Source organism: Chanodichthys erythropterus, chromosome 3, assembly GCF_024489055.1.
Source record: "Chanodichthys erythropterus isolate Z2021 chromosome 3, ASM2448905v1, whole genome shotgun sequence".
Classification (NCBI taxonomy): Eukaryota; Metazoa; Chordata; class Actinopteri; order Cypriniformes; family Xenocyprididae; genus Chanodichthys; species Chanodichthys erythropterus.
Genome location: NC_090223.1, coordinates 26843127 through 26861420, shown reverse-complemented (window position 1 = coordinate 26861420; position 18294 = coordinate 26843127). Strand labels below are relative to the sequence as shown.

At 37.4% G+C, this 18294-nt stretch overlaps 1 protein-coding gene across 5 annotated transcripts in view; it reads left to right on the top strand.

The window, feature by feature from the left end:
- mrtfaa (myocardin related transcription factor Aa) overlaps positions 1-18294 on the top strand; it is a 58681-nt gene that overhangs the window by 15750 nt on the left and 24637 nt on the right. For 4 of the 5 annotated variants that reach the window (XM_067381570.1, XM_067381569.1, XM_067381567.1 and 1 more), the window contains exon 4: positions 15396-15461. In XM_067381570.1, the coding sequence (XP_067237671.1) occupies positions 15396-15461 (66 nt within the window). Of the gene's footprint in view, positions 1-14795; positions 14886-15395; positions 15462-18294 lie in introns of those variants that run through there. The other variant, XM_067381571.1, reaches the window with a different exon arrangement.

Sequence of the window (18294 nt, the reverse complement as noted above, 5' to 3'; positions counted from 1 at the left end):
CTCGATATTTAACACCCTCACACTTCAGCGTGTAAAATCACATGCGGTTCAGGAAAGAGTCTGCAGCACGTTTGCTAAAAATGGCTCCTAAAACACCTGCTGAACAGAGCGACTTTACACCTCAGCGGCGAGGTGTGGCTGTCAGACAGACTTAAGATGCATTTCCATAAATTCTGCAGCCTTAAATAGCTGCTCCAGACAATTGTGATGTTGTGTGTGTGTATAGCTGCCGGAAAATCATTCTTAGGAAGTCCTATTTCTCAGATTTTAATTTCAGCCATATATTCGTACTGAGAAACACACTTCTGTGAATGTACGTTTCTGTGTGTCATTTTGTTGGCAGAGAGAGGTCATTGAGTGCAGAGTGGGCTGCTTTAATAAAACACACACTACTCAGCACAAATGTGTGTGTGTGTGTGTATATGTAGACTGAATGACTTGAGGAACAGCTGCGGTTGTGCGGTAGTGCTGTCACACACACAAACACACACCTTTCCCTGCGGATAACTTCAGTCTCAATGCTGCTACTGCAACAGCAGGAGCTCTGGATCTTTGATGTGGCTGTTTCTACTCATCAGATATCTCCCTTCTTTATTTTTTATTTCTTTGCTTTCCGTCATCTCTTTTTTTTTCCTCATCCGGATTCCTGTGAGCAGATCAGCAGTTTGGCTGTTCAACATGAATGACTGAAACAGATGAAATATGAAAGACACAAAGGCTGAATTAAGTTTTTGAGTCTCAAACTTGAACGTCTCTTTGAAGGAAAAGCAGTGAAGCACGTCTTTTTGCTGCAGAAAGATTCATTTAACTTTTGAAAACATGACCACCATGCTGGACACCAGCTCTTGGCTCTTACCCGGCCCCGCCTCTTTTGGATCTGCTTCAGTCAGCCGTGTCATGAGGAAACGAGTTGTCCGATTGGACCGTGAGCGGCGTGCCTGCCTGAGTCTGAGAGAAGGTGTGGAGTCGTGTTGCATGTGCATTCAGACCAACAAACAGATTTAAAGCCTGTAGCAGGTATTTGAACAGGGCCTTAACTCTATTCAAATTTTCCTGCTTAGATCAATCCTGTGCTACAGACATGAACTGTGGGGTACTATTACTGTTTTAAGCAATTGGACTTTCAATATTAGCCTGGAGGATGATAAAAATAGGCAAAAAAATTAAAGGGATAGTTCACCCAAAAATGAAAATGTGATGTTTATCTGCTTACCCCCAGCGCATCCAAGATGTAGGTGACTTTGTTTCTTCAGTAGAACACAAATGATGATTTTTAACTCCAACCGCTGCCGTCTGTCAGTCAAATAATGGGAGTGAATGGATGCATTGATGTCCTAATGCCACGAAACAATCGGTTTGTGCGAGAAACCAAACAGTATTTATATAATTTTTTACCTCTAAAACATCACTATGTCCAACTGCGTTCAACCCTCCTGTTGGGACCCAATAGTTTTTTTTTTTTTTAAATCCATAGTGTTTATTATGAGAATGAATGAAATATGTGCTAATATGTGCTAAGAGTCAAAATACTTCTACTAAAGGTGCAGTGTGTAAATTTTAGCGACATCTAGCAGTGAGGTTGCAAACTGCAACTAAGGGCGCACACCCCTCGCACCCCTCCCTTTCAGAGAAGCTATGGTGGCCGTCTGGCCGGTCTCTGCTTCTAATAAACCAGACGACTACTACTATTACTACTAGTACTACTTTGTGCGTATTCACGTAGCGATGATGCAAGCTGCCTCTAAAAACACGAATGATTTAGAAGAACAACATAGTGATGAGACGCGCTCTGTAGGGCAGTTTGTCCATTTAGGGCTGCTGTAGAAACATGCCAACACAAAGAGCGACTTGATATGTAAGGGGACCTGTGGTGTATGAGATGTAAATGGCTCATTCTAAGGTAATAAAAACATAACGGTTCATGATGTAAGGTCTTTATGTACCACTGAAAACATAGTTATGTATATTATATTTCATTTCTGTCAATAGATCCTCTCAGATTTTACATATTGCACCTTTTAAACACATTTTTTCCTTCTCACTTGGATAGCATTTTTTAAAGACGTGTTATTTAACATCCTTAAAATAAAATGACAAGTTAAATGTCTGTTTGTAGATCAGTTTTATCGACCAAACAGTCTAAATTTGAAAAAGGAAAGGTGTCGAAAAAGAAGTCTCTATTTCACTCTACTGCCACCTATTGATGAACCATTGCAGCATGAAAAAGGAGATTCAGGCTGTTTATCATCTTTTTTTCATCTGAAAGTAAAAGTTTATGCAAGTAAAATGAATATATTTATAAATGTAGACTGTTTTAAGCAGTCATGAGTTTTAAGTTCAAAGGAATTTAATTAAATCCCTTGAAATCAGTGGAGTTTACTGGTGATTCTCATATTATATGTTCTTTTAAATTTCATAGAATGTTATTCAAATAAAATTTCTCATAAATATTGATATATATTTTCTTGCATCACACTGGTTTTTGCTGCAGTTCTTGTAACATTTTATATTTCAACGAATATCTCAATTTTTAGTTAATAAAAAGGGGTAAATGAAGTAATAGTATGGTAAAAACATGATAACATTCAAAACTTTAACTTTTCGGAATTCATTAATGAGAAGTTACTGATACTGTTATAGAAGAATTTTTGGTTACACTTTATTTCAGTGCCTTAGTTGCATTGTAATTACTTAAAGGTGCCCTAGATTCATTTCGGCATAGTTGAATAACAAGTGTTCAGTACATGGAAATGACATACAGTGAGTCTCAAACTCCATTGTTTCCTCCTTCTTATATAAATCTCATTTGTTTAACACTAGAAGTCCCAGAGATTTGTAACCCTCCTTTAGCCAAGTGGATGCTAACTGGCTAGTCTTTTGGCTATCATTAGCATCAATTCATGTGTAAATATGGTCATTACCTGAGCAATCTGCAGGGGGGTTGGGGGTCTGTGTGTGAATGGTTGCTGGTGGCTTGTTTGTATGTGTGGGGGAGGGAGGGCTGCTAAAAGCAGAGAACTTGATTGACCATGGGCCGGTTTCAGAAAGGAGGTTAAGTGAAAACTCTGAGTATTTTTATCCTATTTCAAGTAAATTTAAAAAAAAAAAATCTTAAATCAAGATGGATTTTCTATTTGAGAAAATTATATATGATATTTAGTCTTGTTTCCTGGGGGGATCTAAATTAAGTGCATTTTACTTAAGTAAAATGATCAATATCTGCCAGTGTGGTAATAAAAATAATCTTAATGCAAACGGAAAGTGTTGGAGTGTCTACCCAGGTGAAAAAAAAAGTGCAGTAAAATACACTTTATTTTAGTACACTTTTACACTTCCATAATGTACAGTGCTCTATTTCCATGCACTTATTTTGTACTTAATATACTAAAAGCTCTTCTTTAGTACTTCTTAAGATAATCTTAAGAGCATCTAAGTGTACTCAACTGTGCTATTTTGAGACACCATGAATTTGAACTAAAATGTGCTTTTAACATACTATCTCTGTATAGAAAAATGTATTTAGTTACTACTTGTAGTACACTTGAACCCATCTTTCAAACACTTTTAAAAATGGACTTATGATGTATTTCAAATATAAGATTAATATATAATGAATATATACAAAATGTATTTATAATATATTGCCAGGCAGTGCCAGGATTGTGAGTGATTGCTGGAATGTACTCACTCACTTTTTAATATTATTTGTAAATATGTGTACAAATGGTTGGTTTCTTTATTTTATTTTGTACTATTTTTATCAATAGATCTCAGCAACAAAGGAAAAAAAAAAAACGTGTGTTGATTTCTCCCTAAGATGGCAAAGTGAAACACAAGTTTCCTTGAAGTGGCTCAGCATGGCCCCACATTGTTTACATAACAAAAGCAACTGTTCACAGCTGATTAAGGATATTAGCCTAAAGCCTTCCAGCCCATCGGCTGTCCTGCGGGTTTTATAGGTAGAAAAGCCAAATGGCTGCTCTCTGGGACTTCTAGTGTTAAAAGACCTCAGAAGAACAGGCGAATCTCAACATAACACCGACTGTTACGTAACAGTCAGGATCATTAATATGTATGACCCCAATATTTGCATATGCCAGCTCATGTTCAAGGCATTACACAAGGGCAGCCAGTATTAACGTCTGGATCTGTGCACAGCTGAATCATCAGACTAGGTAAGCAAGCAAGAACAATAGTGAAAAATGGCAGATGGAGCAATAATAACTGACATGATCCATGATATCATGATATTTTTAGTGATATTTGTAAACTGTCTTTCTAAATATTTCGTTAGCATGTTGTTAATGTACTGTTAAATGTGGTTAAAGTTACCATCGTTTCTTACTGTATTCACGGAGACGAGCCGTCGCTATTTTCATTTTTAAACACTTGCAGTCTGTATAATTCATAAACACAACTTCATTCTTTATAAATCTCTCCAACAGTGTGTAATGTTAGCTTTAGCCACAGAGCGTAGCCTCAAACTCATTCAGAATCAAATGTAAACATCCAAATAAATACTATATTTGTGCGATTAGATATGCTGCATGACGAACACTTTGTAAAGATCAATTTTGAGGGTTATATTAGCTGTGTGAACTTTGTTTATGGTGTTTAAGGCAAGCACAAGCTCTTGGGCCATGGAGCACGAGATTTAAAGGGGCCGGGTACCCTGAATCGGTGCATTTATAATGATAGGCAGTTAAAAAAATTAATTAAAAAAAATAAAAAAAACTATGAGGTATTTTCTGCTGAAACTTCAGACACATTCAGGGGACGCTTAAGGCTTATATTACATCTTTTGAAAACATGTTCTTCGGCACCTTTAAATAAGTACTGAGTACTATTAATTAACTACATGTACTTACTATAGAGTTACAGTTAGGGTTAGGGTTTGGTTTAGGGTTAGTTACTTGTAATTATGCATAATTTTACTATTATTACTATAGTAAGTACATGTAGTAACGTGTAACTATGACACTAAAATAAAGTTTTACTGAACTTTTTAAGTTATGATTGTTTTATAAGCTTATGTTCCACAGGGTCCAAACAGACCCAGGAATGCAACAGGTGTATACAGTCTTTTTTAATGCATTAGGATGGTTAATTTTTTCATGAAATATTTATATTTTACTTTATTTCAGCTTTATTTAAATTATTTTATTTAAATCGTAGTTAACCGTAAGTCATTCCTTAAAAGCATGTTTGTGTGTAAAAAAAAAAAAAAAAAAAAAAAAAATGTATGTATGCCACCAATTATCCAACAATCTTGCTTAATAGGGTAAATGCCTTTTTTTATGGTCAAATTTCTCTTTCAGGTCAACTACAATCATAATAGAGAAATAAATACTACCATCATAATAGAGCAATGATTGTATAGAATATTGCTAAGCATGTTAGTATGTCTTTATAGCATGAATAATAACACACCTTATTTAGGAGCACAGAAGTTTGAAAGTAACTCTGTTGCCCTCTGGTGTACTGGGGTTTATTAATTTCAGACTAATACATGAGCGAATTTAAAGTATGTTCAGCTGGGCCATACTTTGCCCAAGTGCTCACGTACTTTCATAGAGAATGTTTCTAGTCTAATACAGTCTACAAACTTGCAACTGTGCAATTATAGCTGTGCAATATAGGAAATCGTATCAAAACCCAGTATCTTTCTTCTGAGTCTGTTTTACATCCATTAATCTGTCAGTCAACTAAAAATGCTTTTGAAAAAGTCTAAAAACAAACACGTAATTAGGTGTTTATAAGCCTCAAAATGTGTGCATCTTCTAGTTTATAAATTGGCTGTGGATTAGCAATGAGATCTAATTCGATCAAATGTGAGCTGTGATGTTGTATTATTGAATATTTCATTAGTGAGACATGTAGACAGCAGGCGTGATCCACTGAGCTTTTTGCACGTGTTTGTGTGATTGTGCGTGCTGTGCTGTGCTAAAGGTGATAAGGGAACCGGAGCGATGACATTCCCCTAGTTCCAGGATGAAGAAGCATCAGCTGATGTACACGCACGCACACATGCACATGCTTTAACAGCACATTTAAGTGTCCTGCAGGTTGCAATTGGAGACATGAGGCGTAATTCACAATGATATCCTCAATAACTCAGCGGCAGCTCAGCGGCCTGTCACGCAGATTGAGTGTCAGGTACAGAATAACTGTCAAGACACAAATAGAAACATATGGAGAGCAAGCTACTGAGATAGATGGAGAGATTCTAAACAACTAGTCTTGCATTGTGAGTTTAACTGCGAAAATTTGGTAAGAACATAGAAAGTAAAGCAACTCCTTTAGATCAGTATATATTCTGCCATTGTTGAATCCTTGATTTTGATTGTTTGACGGATGTTGTGGGATATTGATTAATTTTCTTTAACTACGTGGCTATATAGTTCCAGGATTATAAATTAACAAAAAATGTCTTGATAATCTAGGGGGTTGGGGGGATTCGCAATCTAGTTATGTTTATTTTAGCATTATTCAGTTCAAGAAAAATATGCTGCTCAATTAGATGGTAATTTAAATTTTTACTTTCATATATTCATATCACTTAAATATTAAGTTTCACCATTTAACCAAATGTATTCATGGTGTCACATCCACCAGCTGGAGTGCCCTTGATCTCCACCAGAGGGCACTGCTTCCTAGTCTATTGCCGTTTTTTCATGAACTGCATTTTCCATGACCCTTTGGCTGGACTTATTATTCTTCATCAGTGTTGGGGAAAGTTACTTTTAAAAGTAATGCATTACAATATTGTGTTACTCCCTAAAAAAAGTAACTAATCGCATTACATGGTTACTTTTTATGAAAAGTAATGCATTACATTACTTTTGCATTGCTTTTTCTCGCCTGGCCTGGGCTGGGCTGGCTTGTTTGTTTGTTTGTTTTAATAACAACAAAAAAAGTTCAATTTTTGTCCAGTATTAAGGCCCTTTCACACCAGAAGTGAAATGAATAAATCTCAGGGTGAAGGAAATGCGTATTTATGCTTGTACAGTAGAGGGCGCAGCTCAAACAAACCTTTCAGCTGTGCTGCCATTCTGGATTAAAGAGGAATAGGATACAGGAGAAGAAAGTTCAACACTCTTATTTCTAAATCTAATCTAAAGAAAATTGTGCTTATTAGTATGGTTGAATTATTGGATCATTGAAGGTCAACAGCAAAGACATTGGTTAATAAAGTGAGATTAAATACATAAAGTATATTTGTGTAATATATTATTACATGTTTGCGTAAAAATCTGAGATTGCATTTCACTTTTTATTCATTTTGAGGAATACTGAATGTTTTAGTGCAAGTGTGATGAGTAAATGCATGTTTACATTTAGTCTAGATAGAACTATATAATAACCCCCATGTTTATACAGCGCACACAACACCTCTGCACTTTATTTCTCTCAACATGGGGACAGAAGAGCTGTCAGTCAATAAATGTGAAAAAGTAACTTATTTATTTGAAAAAGTAACTTCGATATTTTGTTGTAAATTGAAAAAGTAATGCATTACTTTGCTAGTTACTTGAAAAAGTAATCTGATTGCTTTACTCAAGTTACTTGTAATGCGTTATCCCCAACAATGTTCTTCATTACTTTGAGCCATGTAATTTGTTAAAGGTGATAGAGATGATTTTTTCGTCGACTGAGAATCCAAAGACTGTTACTGAGTTTTTGAAATGAGCGCATGCGTAAGAACAGCCCCCCTCCTTCACAGCTCATTTCAAAGGAACGCCTCCTAAAACTCGTGCACGAGTATTGGAACACGAGTGTTTACCACCGGCATTCGCTGTGTCGTGTTAGAGGATTCATTATGTCGGACTCACCGCTGGTAACTCATAATCTGCAGTTGTTACTCCTGTCTCCTGACAAAAACGTTGCATGCAGCACCTGTGGAGTGTGGAAAGTTACTGGAGCGCGCATCCGCGCTCGTCTCTCACAAGGAACGTCACGGCAGTGATTGACAAGCCAGAGGGCCAATCGTTTACACGATGAACGCGTAAACGATTGACTGATGTTTTTAAGGCCCTACCTCGTGCACAGATGATGTATATTAATATTATTACTTTCAGTGCACCTAATAAATAGTCTTTTATTAGTTAGTAAAGACAGTTTCAAGTAATATTGCAAAAATGTATAAAACAAAACATCCTCTTTAGCACCTTTAACTCTGCCTTTATGAGCCCTGTGTTTTCAGTTATTGTTTGCAAAGTCTTGTAAGTGTTACACTGCAGTTCTGAGAGCTCTCTCTCTCTCTGGTTTCCTGTGTTACAATTCTAATCATTTGCCTGGTTTCCTGGATTTCCCTGTTTGCCTGTGATTTCTACTATCTCTTGCCTGTTATTAGAATTATATTTACAATTAATGCACTTGGATCCTAGACCTGTGTGTGTCAGAGCAGTTTGTGACACATGCGACATAATTGCATATAGGCTATAATACAGTATTTCATCTATATTTTTGCTTTTAATCTATATTACTATTTACATATTACCATTTTAATTATAAATAATAATTAAAAATAAATTGTTTTATATGTGATTAAAAAAAAAATTGTGACTGTTAAACTATAAGTAAATGTGCCATGGATTATTTAGAAGCACTGTCATCAAGGGATTAGAATAAATTACAAAACCACAATAGAGCAGAAGTTTGTTGGGCTTGTGTACACTGTACAGCCTAGTTAGGACCTGTATCCCTTTATTCTTATTTGTTCACACTCTTCAGGTGTCTGATTTTGACATTATATTTTCCACATTAATACAGATTTTTGTTGTTTGTGGTTTTTTTTTTTTGTTTGTTTGTTTGATTTTTTTGCTGCATTTTGAGCAACTCACTCTGACACTGAAGGAATTCTCTCGCACATCATACACACAATCTTCCCAGACTAACTTTCGATCCCTAATACTATGATTATGAGTCATAGGTCTCAATTATCTTGCTTACGGTGGGTGTGACAATCATTAACTCGCAATATTGAGGTTTAATGTCTGTTAGCACCGTTGTCCTCGTGAACCTTTTGCACACGACTCCTGTCAGCCATCTCGATTTCACCTCCTGAGCATCTTTAGTGACCTCATGCCAGATCAAAATTCAGCAGCCCGTCAGCTGTTGTGATGCCACTGCCAGATCACAATTTAACTGCACAACAGGTGCGTCACTGACTCTATTCCACAACACAAACAGGTGCTATAGGCACTTGGTTAATAAATATAGCAGTACTGACAGGTTCTGATCCCAAGCCATGTTAAAAACATATCTTCAGGCTTTCATGGTTATCAAATGAATGATAAAACAAATTTGTTACAAACTATGGTACCTATGGTAACTTTGATCACCTACAGCCAGCGGTCCCCACAATGTAAATGGATTTATAAACATACTAAATGATTTTTTTTTAAAATGTAAAAATGTAGAATGTTTCCTGTGATGGGTAGGTTTAGGGGCAGGGGCAGTGTAGGTGGATAGAATGTACAGTTTGTTCAGTGTAAAATGCATTATGCCTATGGAAAGTCCCCACAATTCACAAAAACCTAACGTGTGTGTGTGTGTGATATGTACTGTATTTGATGTAACATATACAATTTATTTAAAGGGATAATTTACCCAAAAATGAAAATTCTGTGAGGAATTACTCAATCTCATGTCGTTCCAAACTTTTGTCCATTTTCGAAACACAAATGAAGATATCTTTTATTGAAATCTGAGAGATTTCTGTCACTCCATTGAAAGCCTATTTATTTAAAATTCTTATGCTTCAAAATGCTCATTTAAAGTCTTTTGAAGAGACACAATCACTTTACATGATGAACAGTTTTAAATTATGCTTTTATAAACACTGATCGGCGAACATTCATAAAGTACTCAAATATAGTAAACAGAAGCTCAAACATACTTGAATGATGCAGGAGAAAACCTCATTGGTTCTTGCAGAAGCTCAAACATGCTGCATAACACACAATAATGAACCTCAGTGGTTCTTGAGGAAGCTCAAACACACGTAACACAAGAATGAGCCTCAGTGGTTCTTGAGTTCAAACACACACGTAACACAATAATGAACCTCAAAGGATCTTGCGGAAGCTTAAACGTGCTGTGTAGCACATGAGAACAAGCCTCATTGGTTCTTGTGGAAGCTCAGATGTGCTGCGTAACACAATAATGAACCTCATTGGTTCTTGAGCTCAAACACACACGTAACACAAGAATGAACCTCATTGGTTCTTGAGGAAGCTCAAATGTGCTGCGTATCACAAGAATGAACCTCATTGGTTCTTGAGCTCAAACACACGCGTAACATGAGAATGAACCTCATTGGTTCTTAAGGAAGCTCAGATGTGCTGCGTATCACAAGAATGAACCTCATTGGTTCTTGAGCTCAAACACACACGTAACATGAGAATGAACCTCATTGGTTCTTGAGCTCAAACACACACGTAACACAAGAATGAACCTCATTGGTTCTTGAGCTCAAACGTGCTGCGTAACACAAGAATGAACCTCATTGGTTCTTGAGCTCAAACACACACGTAACATGAGAATGAACCTCATTGGTTCTTGAGCTCAAACACACACGTAACACAAGAATGAACCTCATTGGTTCTTGAGCTCAAACACACACGTAACACAAGAATGAACCTCATTGGTTCTTGAGGAAGCTCAAACGTGCTGCGTAACACAAGAATGAACCTCATTGGTTCTTGAGCTCAAACACACACGTAACATGAGAATGAACCTCATTGGTTCTTAAGGAAGCTCAAACGTGCTGCGAAACACAAGAATGAACCTCATTGGTTCTTGAGCTCAAACGTGCTGCGTAACACAAGAATGAACCTTATTGGTTCTTGAGCTCAAACACACGCGTAACATGAGAATGAACCTCATTGGTTCTTGAGGAAGCTCAAACGTGCTGCGTAACACAAGAATGAACCTCATTGGTTCTTGAGGAAGCTCAAACGTGCTGCGTAACACAAGAATGAACCTCATTGGTTCTTGAGCTCAAACACACACGTAACATGAGAATGAACCTCATTGGTTCTTGAGCTCAAACACACACGTAACATGAGAATGAACCTCATTGGTTCTTGAGCTCAAACACACACGTAACATGAGAATGAACCTCATTGGTTCTTAAGGAAGCTCAAACGTGCTGCGTAACACAAGAATGAACCTCATTGGTTCTTGAGCTCAAACGTGCTGCGTAACACAAGAATGAACCTTATTGGTTCTTGAGCTCAAACACACGCGTAACATGAGAATGAACCTCATTGGTTCTTAAGGAAGCTCAAATGTGCTGCGTAACACAAGAATGAACCTCATTGGTTCTTGAGCTCAAACGTGCTGCGTAACACAAGAATGAACCTCATTGGTTCTTGAGCTCAAACACACACGTAACACAAGAATGAACCTCATTGGTTCTTGAGCTCAAACACACACGTAACACAAGAATGAACCTCATTGGTTCTTAAGGAAGCTCAAATGTGCTGCGTAACACAAGAATGAACCTCATTGGTTCTTGAGCTCAAACGTGCTGCGTAACACACAAGAATGAACCTCATTGGTTCTTGAGCTCAAACACACACGTAACACAAGAATGAACCTCATTGGTTCTTGAGCTCAAACACACACGTAACACAAGAATGAACCTCATTGGTTCTTGAGCTCAAACGTGCTGCGTAACACAAGAATGAACCTTATTGGTTCTTGAGCTCAAACACACGCGTAACATGAGAATGAACCTCATTGGTTCTTAAGGAAGCTCAAATGTGCTGCGTAACACAAGAATGAACCTCATTGGTTCTTGAGCTCAAACACACACGTAACACAAGAATGAACCTCATTGGTTCTTGAGCTCAAACACACACGTAACACAAGAATGAACCTCATTGGTTCTTGAGCTCAAACGTGCTGCGTAACACAAGAATGAACCTTATTGGTTCTTGAGCTCAAACACACGCGTAACATGAGAATGAACCTCATTGGTTCTTAAGGAAGCTCAAACGTGCTGCGTAACACATGAAAATGAACCTCATTGGTTCTTGTGGAAGCTCAGATGTGCTGCGTATCACAAGAATGAACCTCATTGGTTCTTGAGCTCAAACACACACGTAACACAAGAATGAACCTCAATGGTTCTTGAGCTCAAACACACACGTAACATGAGAATGAACCTCATTGGTTCTTGAGGAAGCTCAAACGTGCTGCGTAACACAAGAATGAACCTCATTGGTTCTTGAGCTCAAACACACACGTAACATGAGAATGAACCTCATTGGTTCTTGAGCTCAAACACACACGTAACACAAGAATGAACCTCATTGGTTCTTGAGCTCAAACACACGCGTAACATGAGAATGAACCTCAATGGTTCTTAAGGAAGCTCAAAGGTGCTGCGTAACACAAGAATGAACCTCATTGGTTCTTGAGGAAGCTCAAACGTGCTGCGTAACACAAGAATGAACCTCATTGGTTCTTGAGGAAGCTCAAACGTGCTGCGTAACACAAGAATGAATCTCATTGGTTCTTGAGCTCAAACACACACGTAACACAAGAATGAACCTCATTGGTTCTTAAGCTCAAACACACGCGTAACATGAGAATGAACCTCAATGGTTCTTAAGGAAGCTCAAACGTGCTGCGTAACACAAGAATGAACCTCATTGGTTCTTGAGGAAGCTCAATCGTGCTGCGTAACACAAGAATGAACCTCATTGGTTCTTGAGGAAGCTCAAACGTGCTGCGTTACACAAGAATGAACCTCATTGGTTCTTGAGGAAGCTCAAACGTGCTGCGTAACACAAGAATGAACCTCATTGGTTCTTGAGGAAGCTCAAACGTGCTGCGTAACATGAGAATGAACCTCATTGGTTCTTAAGGAAGCTCAAACGTGCTGCGTAACACAAGAATGAACCTCATTGGTTCTTGAGGAAGCTCAAACGTGCTGCGTAACACAAGAATGAATCTCATTGGTTCTTGAGCTCAAACACACACGTAACATGAGAATGAACCTCATTGGTTCTTGAGCTCAAACACACACGTAACACAAGAATGAACCTCATTGGTTCTTGAGCTCAAACGTGCTGCGTAACACAAGAATGAACCTCATTGGTTCTTGTGGAAGCTCAGATGTGCTGCGTATCACAAGAATGAACCTCATTGGTTCTTGAGCTCAAACACACACATAACACAAGAATGAACCTCATTGGTTCTTGAGCTCAAACGTGCTGCGTAACACAAGAATGAACCTCATTGGTTCTTGAGCTCAAACGTGCTGCGTAACACTAGAATGAACCTCATTGGTTCTTAAGGAAGCTCAAACGTGCTGCGTAACACAAGAATGAACCTCATTGGTTCTTGAGCTCAAACGTGCTGCGTAACACAAGAATGAACCTCATTGGTTCTTGAGCTCAAACACACGCGTAACATGAGAATGAACCTCATTGGTTCTTAAGGAAGCTCAAACGTGCTGCGTAACACAAGAATGAACCTCATTGGTTCTTGAGCTCAAACGTGCTGCGTAACACAAGAATGAACCTCATTGGTTCTTGAGCTCAAACGTGCTGCGTAACACAAGAATGAACCTCATTGGTTCTTGAGCTCAAACGTGCTGCGTAACACAAGAATGAACCTCATTGGTTCTTGAGCTCAAACGTGCTGCGTAACACTAGAATGAACCTCATTGGTTCTTAAGGAAGCTCTAACGTGCTGCGTAACACATGAAAATGGACATCAGCGTTCTTGTGGAAGCTCAAAATACACTTTTATTGGAGGGACAGAACATTACATTTAAAATATCTTTTGTGTTTTGAAGATTTTTGGGTGAGCTAACCCTTTAATGAAAATGTAATAATATTTAATAAATATTTTGTATCTATCATACTTTGTTAATATTGTTCACGGAATGTTTTTTTCTGCCTGTTTTGGCAGCTCTTACTGTATTTCCACTAACATTTAGATACATGCATGTTCACTCTAAACCACCACATGGTTAATGACAAAACCAGGGAGCAAATGTGTAAAAATGTCAGATGCGAGAAGTAAAACCACAGCGAGAGATGGCTCGATTTAGCCTCATATCATGTTATTAATCTAACACAGAGGAGCCCGTTCCCTCACGGTGGTGTTTAGTTGCATGTTTGTTACATGAACGACTTGGTTATGCATTCTCATAGATGTGATAGTAAAATACAATTCCGATGCTTTAAGTTTTTAACCACCTGATGTTTCAGATAAAACTTTTTTTTTATTATTATTTTTTTTTTTATTGCACTACTGTTGGTGTTTCTTCTAATGAAGGAGATGGATGCTTGACTTTTGGATTTGCAATGGTGGGCATTTGTAACTTTATTAAATTTGTACTTTAATGTTGTTGACAAACTTTGGTTAATCCAAATATGAGCCAATGAGCAAGAACCTTGTGCTCTGTCTCATTATTTTACCTCATGTCTTGTCGCTTTACTGGTAAATCACTTGATCAAGCACATTTTTGTTGTTGTGACTGTATCTTTGAGGTTTCAGTCCAACCCCAGATAACCTGTGAAGATGTTTGCTTTAAGAATTATAAATGTCCATAACTCTAGTGTCTATATTGTATTATTCATGGTAGATGTGCCATGATCATTTTAATACAAGCATCTAGGTGTAATATAGTTTCAAACACTCTTCATTGCAGTTTCATGGAATTGACAGTCTGTCTTCCTGTGGTAAGCCGTAGAAACATCTCACACACTTGCTTCTGTTTTTAATTGAATGTAGAAACAGGAAGAGGAAGTATGTTGTAGTCTGTACTCTCTCCTCTCTGACTGATAAGCTCTCTGCCGGCTGTCAGGAAGAGCTTGTTCGAGGGGAGGATGAAGGAGACAGATCGAGCTGCTCGCCGGGTATTTTATCAACTTGTGTGTCTTCTGTCATGATGTATTTCCTTACATTTATAGCGTGCTGTCTCGTAAACATGCAAATATTGAGGCATTATAATAGTAATGAAATACATTGAATCATTTTGTACAGAGTAACTTTTTTTTCAGTTCAGTTGTGTTTCTGTTTTGAGATTTTCAAATGTTTTTATTGCGCAAGACCTGCCTGTTAGCATCTAGCTTCAGTTTCAGTCTAAGAAATGTTTCATTTTGTGTGTATATATGTATAGTTTTGTATGCACTTTTGACATATACACTTGCTAATGCCTATCTGAATCTAAATGTACAGTTTGTCAACCTTTTCATTGTGTAACAGTGGTACATCATATCCCAATAATTCATTAAATTAGTTAAATGAGTATTTTTAACCCTCTTAGTTAACCTGTTGTCTAATTCAGAATTGATTTGGAGTCATTCTGCGTCCTTGATAATAATATATATGATATATGTCTTCATCTTTGACTTTTTTTCTTCTAGTGCTCCAACTAAAACTTCAGCAGAGACGGACCCGAGAAGAACTGGTTAGCCAGGGGATCATGCCACGTAAGAACCACTCACACTCTCCTAGTAGTACTAGTTAATAATCTGTCATATTATGCGGTTCTGTTAGTGGATCTTTTGTTCCACTGACGTTCTGTAGTTCATCCCGAATGTTCTCTTGATTTGTATCTTGAAGATATTTTTCCTTCTTTTGCACAAGTTTCGTCCCACACCTGGTGTACGGTTTAAATCCATTTGTGAATCTAAGTAAAATGTAGCTTTATCTTGTGGTTAAACCTAGCAGGTATAGCTAGTCTCTCTCATCCTGTGTAAGATGCTGATTTGGTTTGGTAAACATAGTCGAACTCATTTCCTTTTGCGTTGTGGTTTCACCAAGCAAGAAAGGTTGGCCCATTCATCTCAAAACTATGATTTCTCTGCTTAACTGTCGGGTCATCAGTATTCTGATGATGCCTAGCCTACGCACTCGATTTTGGCAAAAATGTTTCCATCTTGTATTGGCTGGAGATGTATGATTTAGATTTAAGTCAGCTTAAATTTAAAAGATAGTTTACATGATAATTTGTATGCGTAATGATGAGTAAAACGAGTACACCCAGAGGTCTCAACCACACATAGATCCCAATGTATGTTTGAACAAGCTCTTTTTAAGGTCAAAACTTTAAAGTAGCTTAGCCTGAATAACTCAACAAATCTCTCACACTTTTTCTTTTGTACATGTTCTACTTCACCAGGTGTCTTATAGAAGAATTATCAAATTATATTTAAAGGATTAGTTCAATTTAAAATGAAAATTACCCCAAGATTTACTCACACTCAAGCCATCCTAGGTGTATATGACTTTCTTCTTTCAGATGAGCACAATCGGAGTTATATTAATAAATATCCTGATGCATCCAAGCTTTTATAATGGCAGTGAGTGGGATCAACGAGTAGGAGCTGAAGAAAGTGTCTCCATCCACATCCATCCATCATAAACATACTCCACACGGCGCCGGAGGGTTAATAAAGCCCTTCTGAAGCGAAGCGATGCGTTTTGTGTAAAAAAAACAAAACAAAACAAGTTAACAAAATATCTAGCTTCCGCCAAGACCGTCTTCCGTATTGAACTTGAAAAAAGGGTTACTGACGTTGCGTGAGTTACGCTTTTTCCGTAAGTTCAATACGGAAGGTGTTAGACGTAGTGCAAGCGCTTTGAACTGCAAGTTACAGTTGAATACGTAAGTAGAATACGGAAGCCGTTCTGGCGGAAGCTAGATATTGGCTCGAGACCTAGGATGGCTTGAGGGTGAGTTAAGTTTGGGCTAATTTTCATTTTAAAGTGAACTAATCCTTTAATTACTCCAGGTACATCTCATACAGTAGCTAAGATGTTGTGCAAGCAGAATTTTTGACATTTAGCATTCGGTCTGCTTATGTAATTAGGGACTTTTGTTATTTTAAAGACATTTTTGTATCAGTGCACGTAAGCTGCCATGTTCAGGATGGTTCGATCATGCTTACAAAGTTTTTTAGTGGTTGTCAAGTTTAGCCAGGTGAGAAGTTTGAGTCACGTCATTCTAGATTGGTGATGTGTCTGAGACCTTTATGTTGAGCGTCTTGTTCACACATAGCTGAGACTTTAACAGTTAACTTGGCTCACACAGGAAGCACGGTTTAAAAAATGTTTTAGACACCTAAAAGATCTTAATATAAATGTGATCCATTTATCAGCCTTCAAAGATATTCTAAACGCTGTTGTATGAGCTGTTATGGGTTATTCCGATGTACTTCTATTATGGTTGTATAGAACTGAAAGTCTTTTTATATTGTAGGGTATGATTTAAATGTCACTAGCTATGTTTGCAAATTGAATTAATGTGAATTACTGAATATCACATTATTACACAAATAACACAAGCAGTGTTTCCATACAATGTTTTTAAGAGAAGGACAGAGGAGCAGTAAAGGTTGTATTTTATTTTAACCACTGAATCTGTCTCATTTTGTTTCCAAGTTTCCAACACTGCTAATCATGTACATGACAAACTTACCACTAGTAGCATTCATCTCTGGCTCTACTCCTATGCAAACAATAGACATAAACTTCTGAGGATATCTGGGGAATAGGCTAGACTAGTTATTCTGGAGCATATCTAGTTATATAATCCAAATGATCGGACTGATGTGCTCTGGCCCTTCATTTGCATCTGAATATTAGTTTGCATTTTGAGTATTTATTTAAAGGTCTTAAATTTCATTCTCTCAAATTTGTAGATACCCTGCAACCATCTAATTTTGTCTCCAGAGATCTGGTCTAATTTCGCATATGTACTTTGCATATGTGTCTCTTTTTTTCCATTTGAATTTACAGTATGAAATATAACAGTTAAGTATTTTAGTTTACTGTTTGAATTAGGGGGAAAAAATGTCCAATATGTGCCAGTTTAACCTACAATACTCTAATTATGATATGATTACAGATATATTAAATGCACATTCCTTATTAAAACATGCACACAACACCCAATATGAAATTTGATGTCATTTTATGTTTGTTTTGCATTAAATATTGATTGTGTGACTGGCTGTTTAAGAAGGCGTGTCAATAGTGGAACCACCGAACGCTTGCTTAAGATCTCTTCTTAGAATTGTCTTAAAAAGAAAAAGAAATGAAAACCAGAAAAGAAGAAGCAGAGAGTTCAGACTAGGTGACACTTCCCTTTAGTAGTTTTATGTAATGCTTCATACTGGTCCCATATTATCTTCCAGCATCTGTGATCCAATTTAAACCCAGTGTCTGCTGATATCAGCATTTTGCTTGGCGCATTGACTGAGCTGTCAACTGTTCAACCATCAACAATGATGCCATAGAATACACCAAGAAAATTTCTTT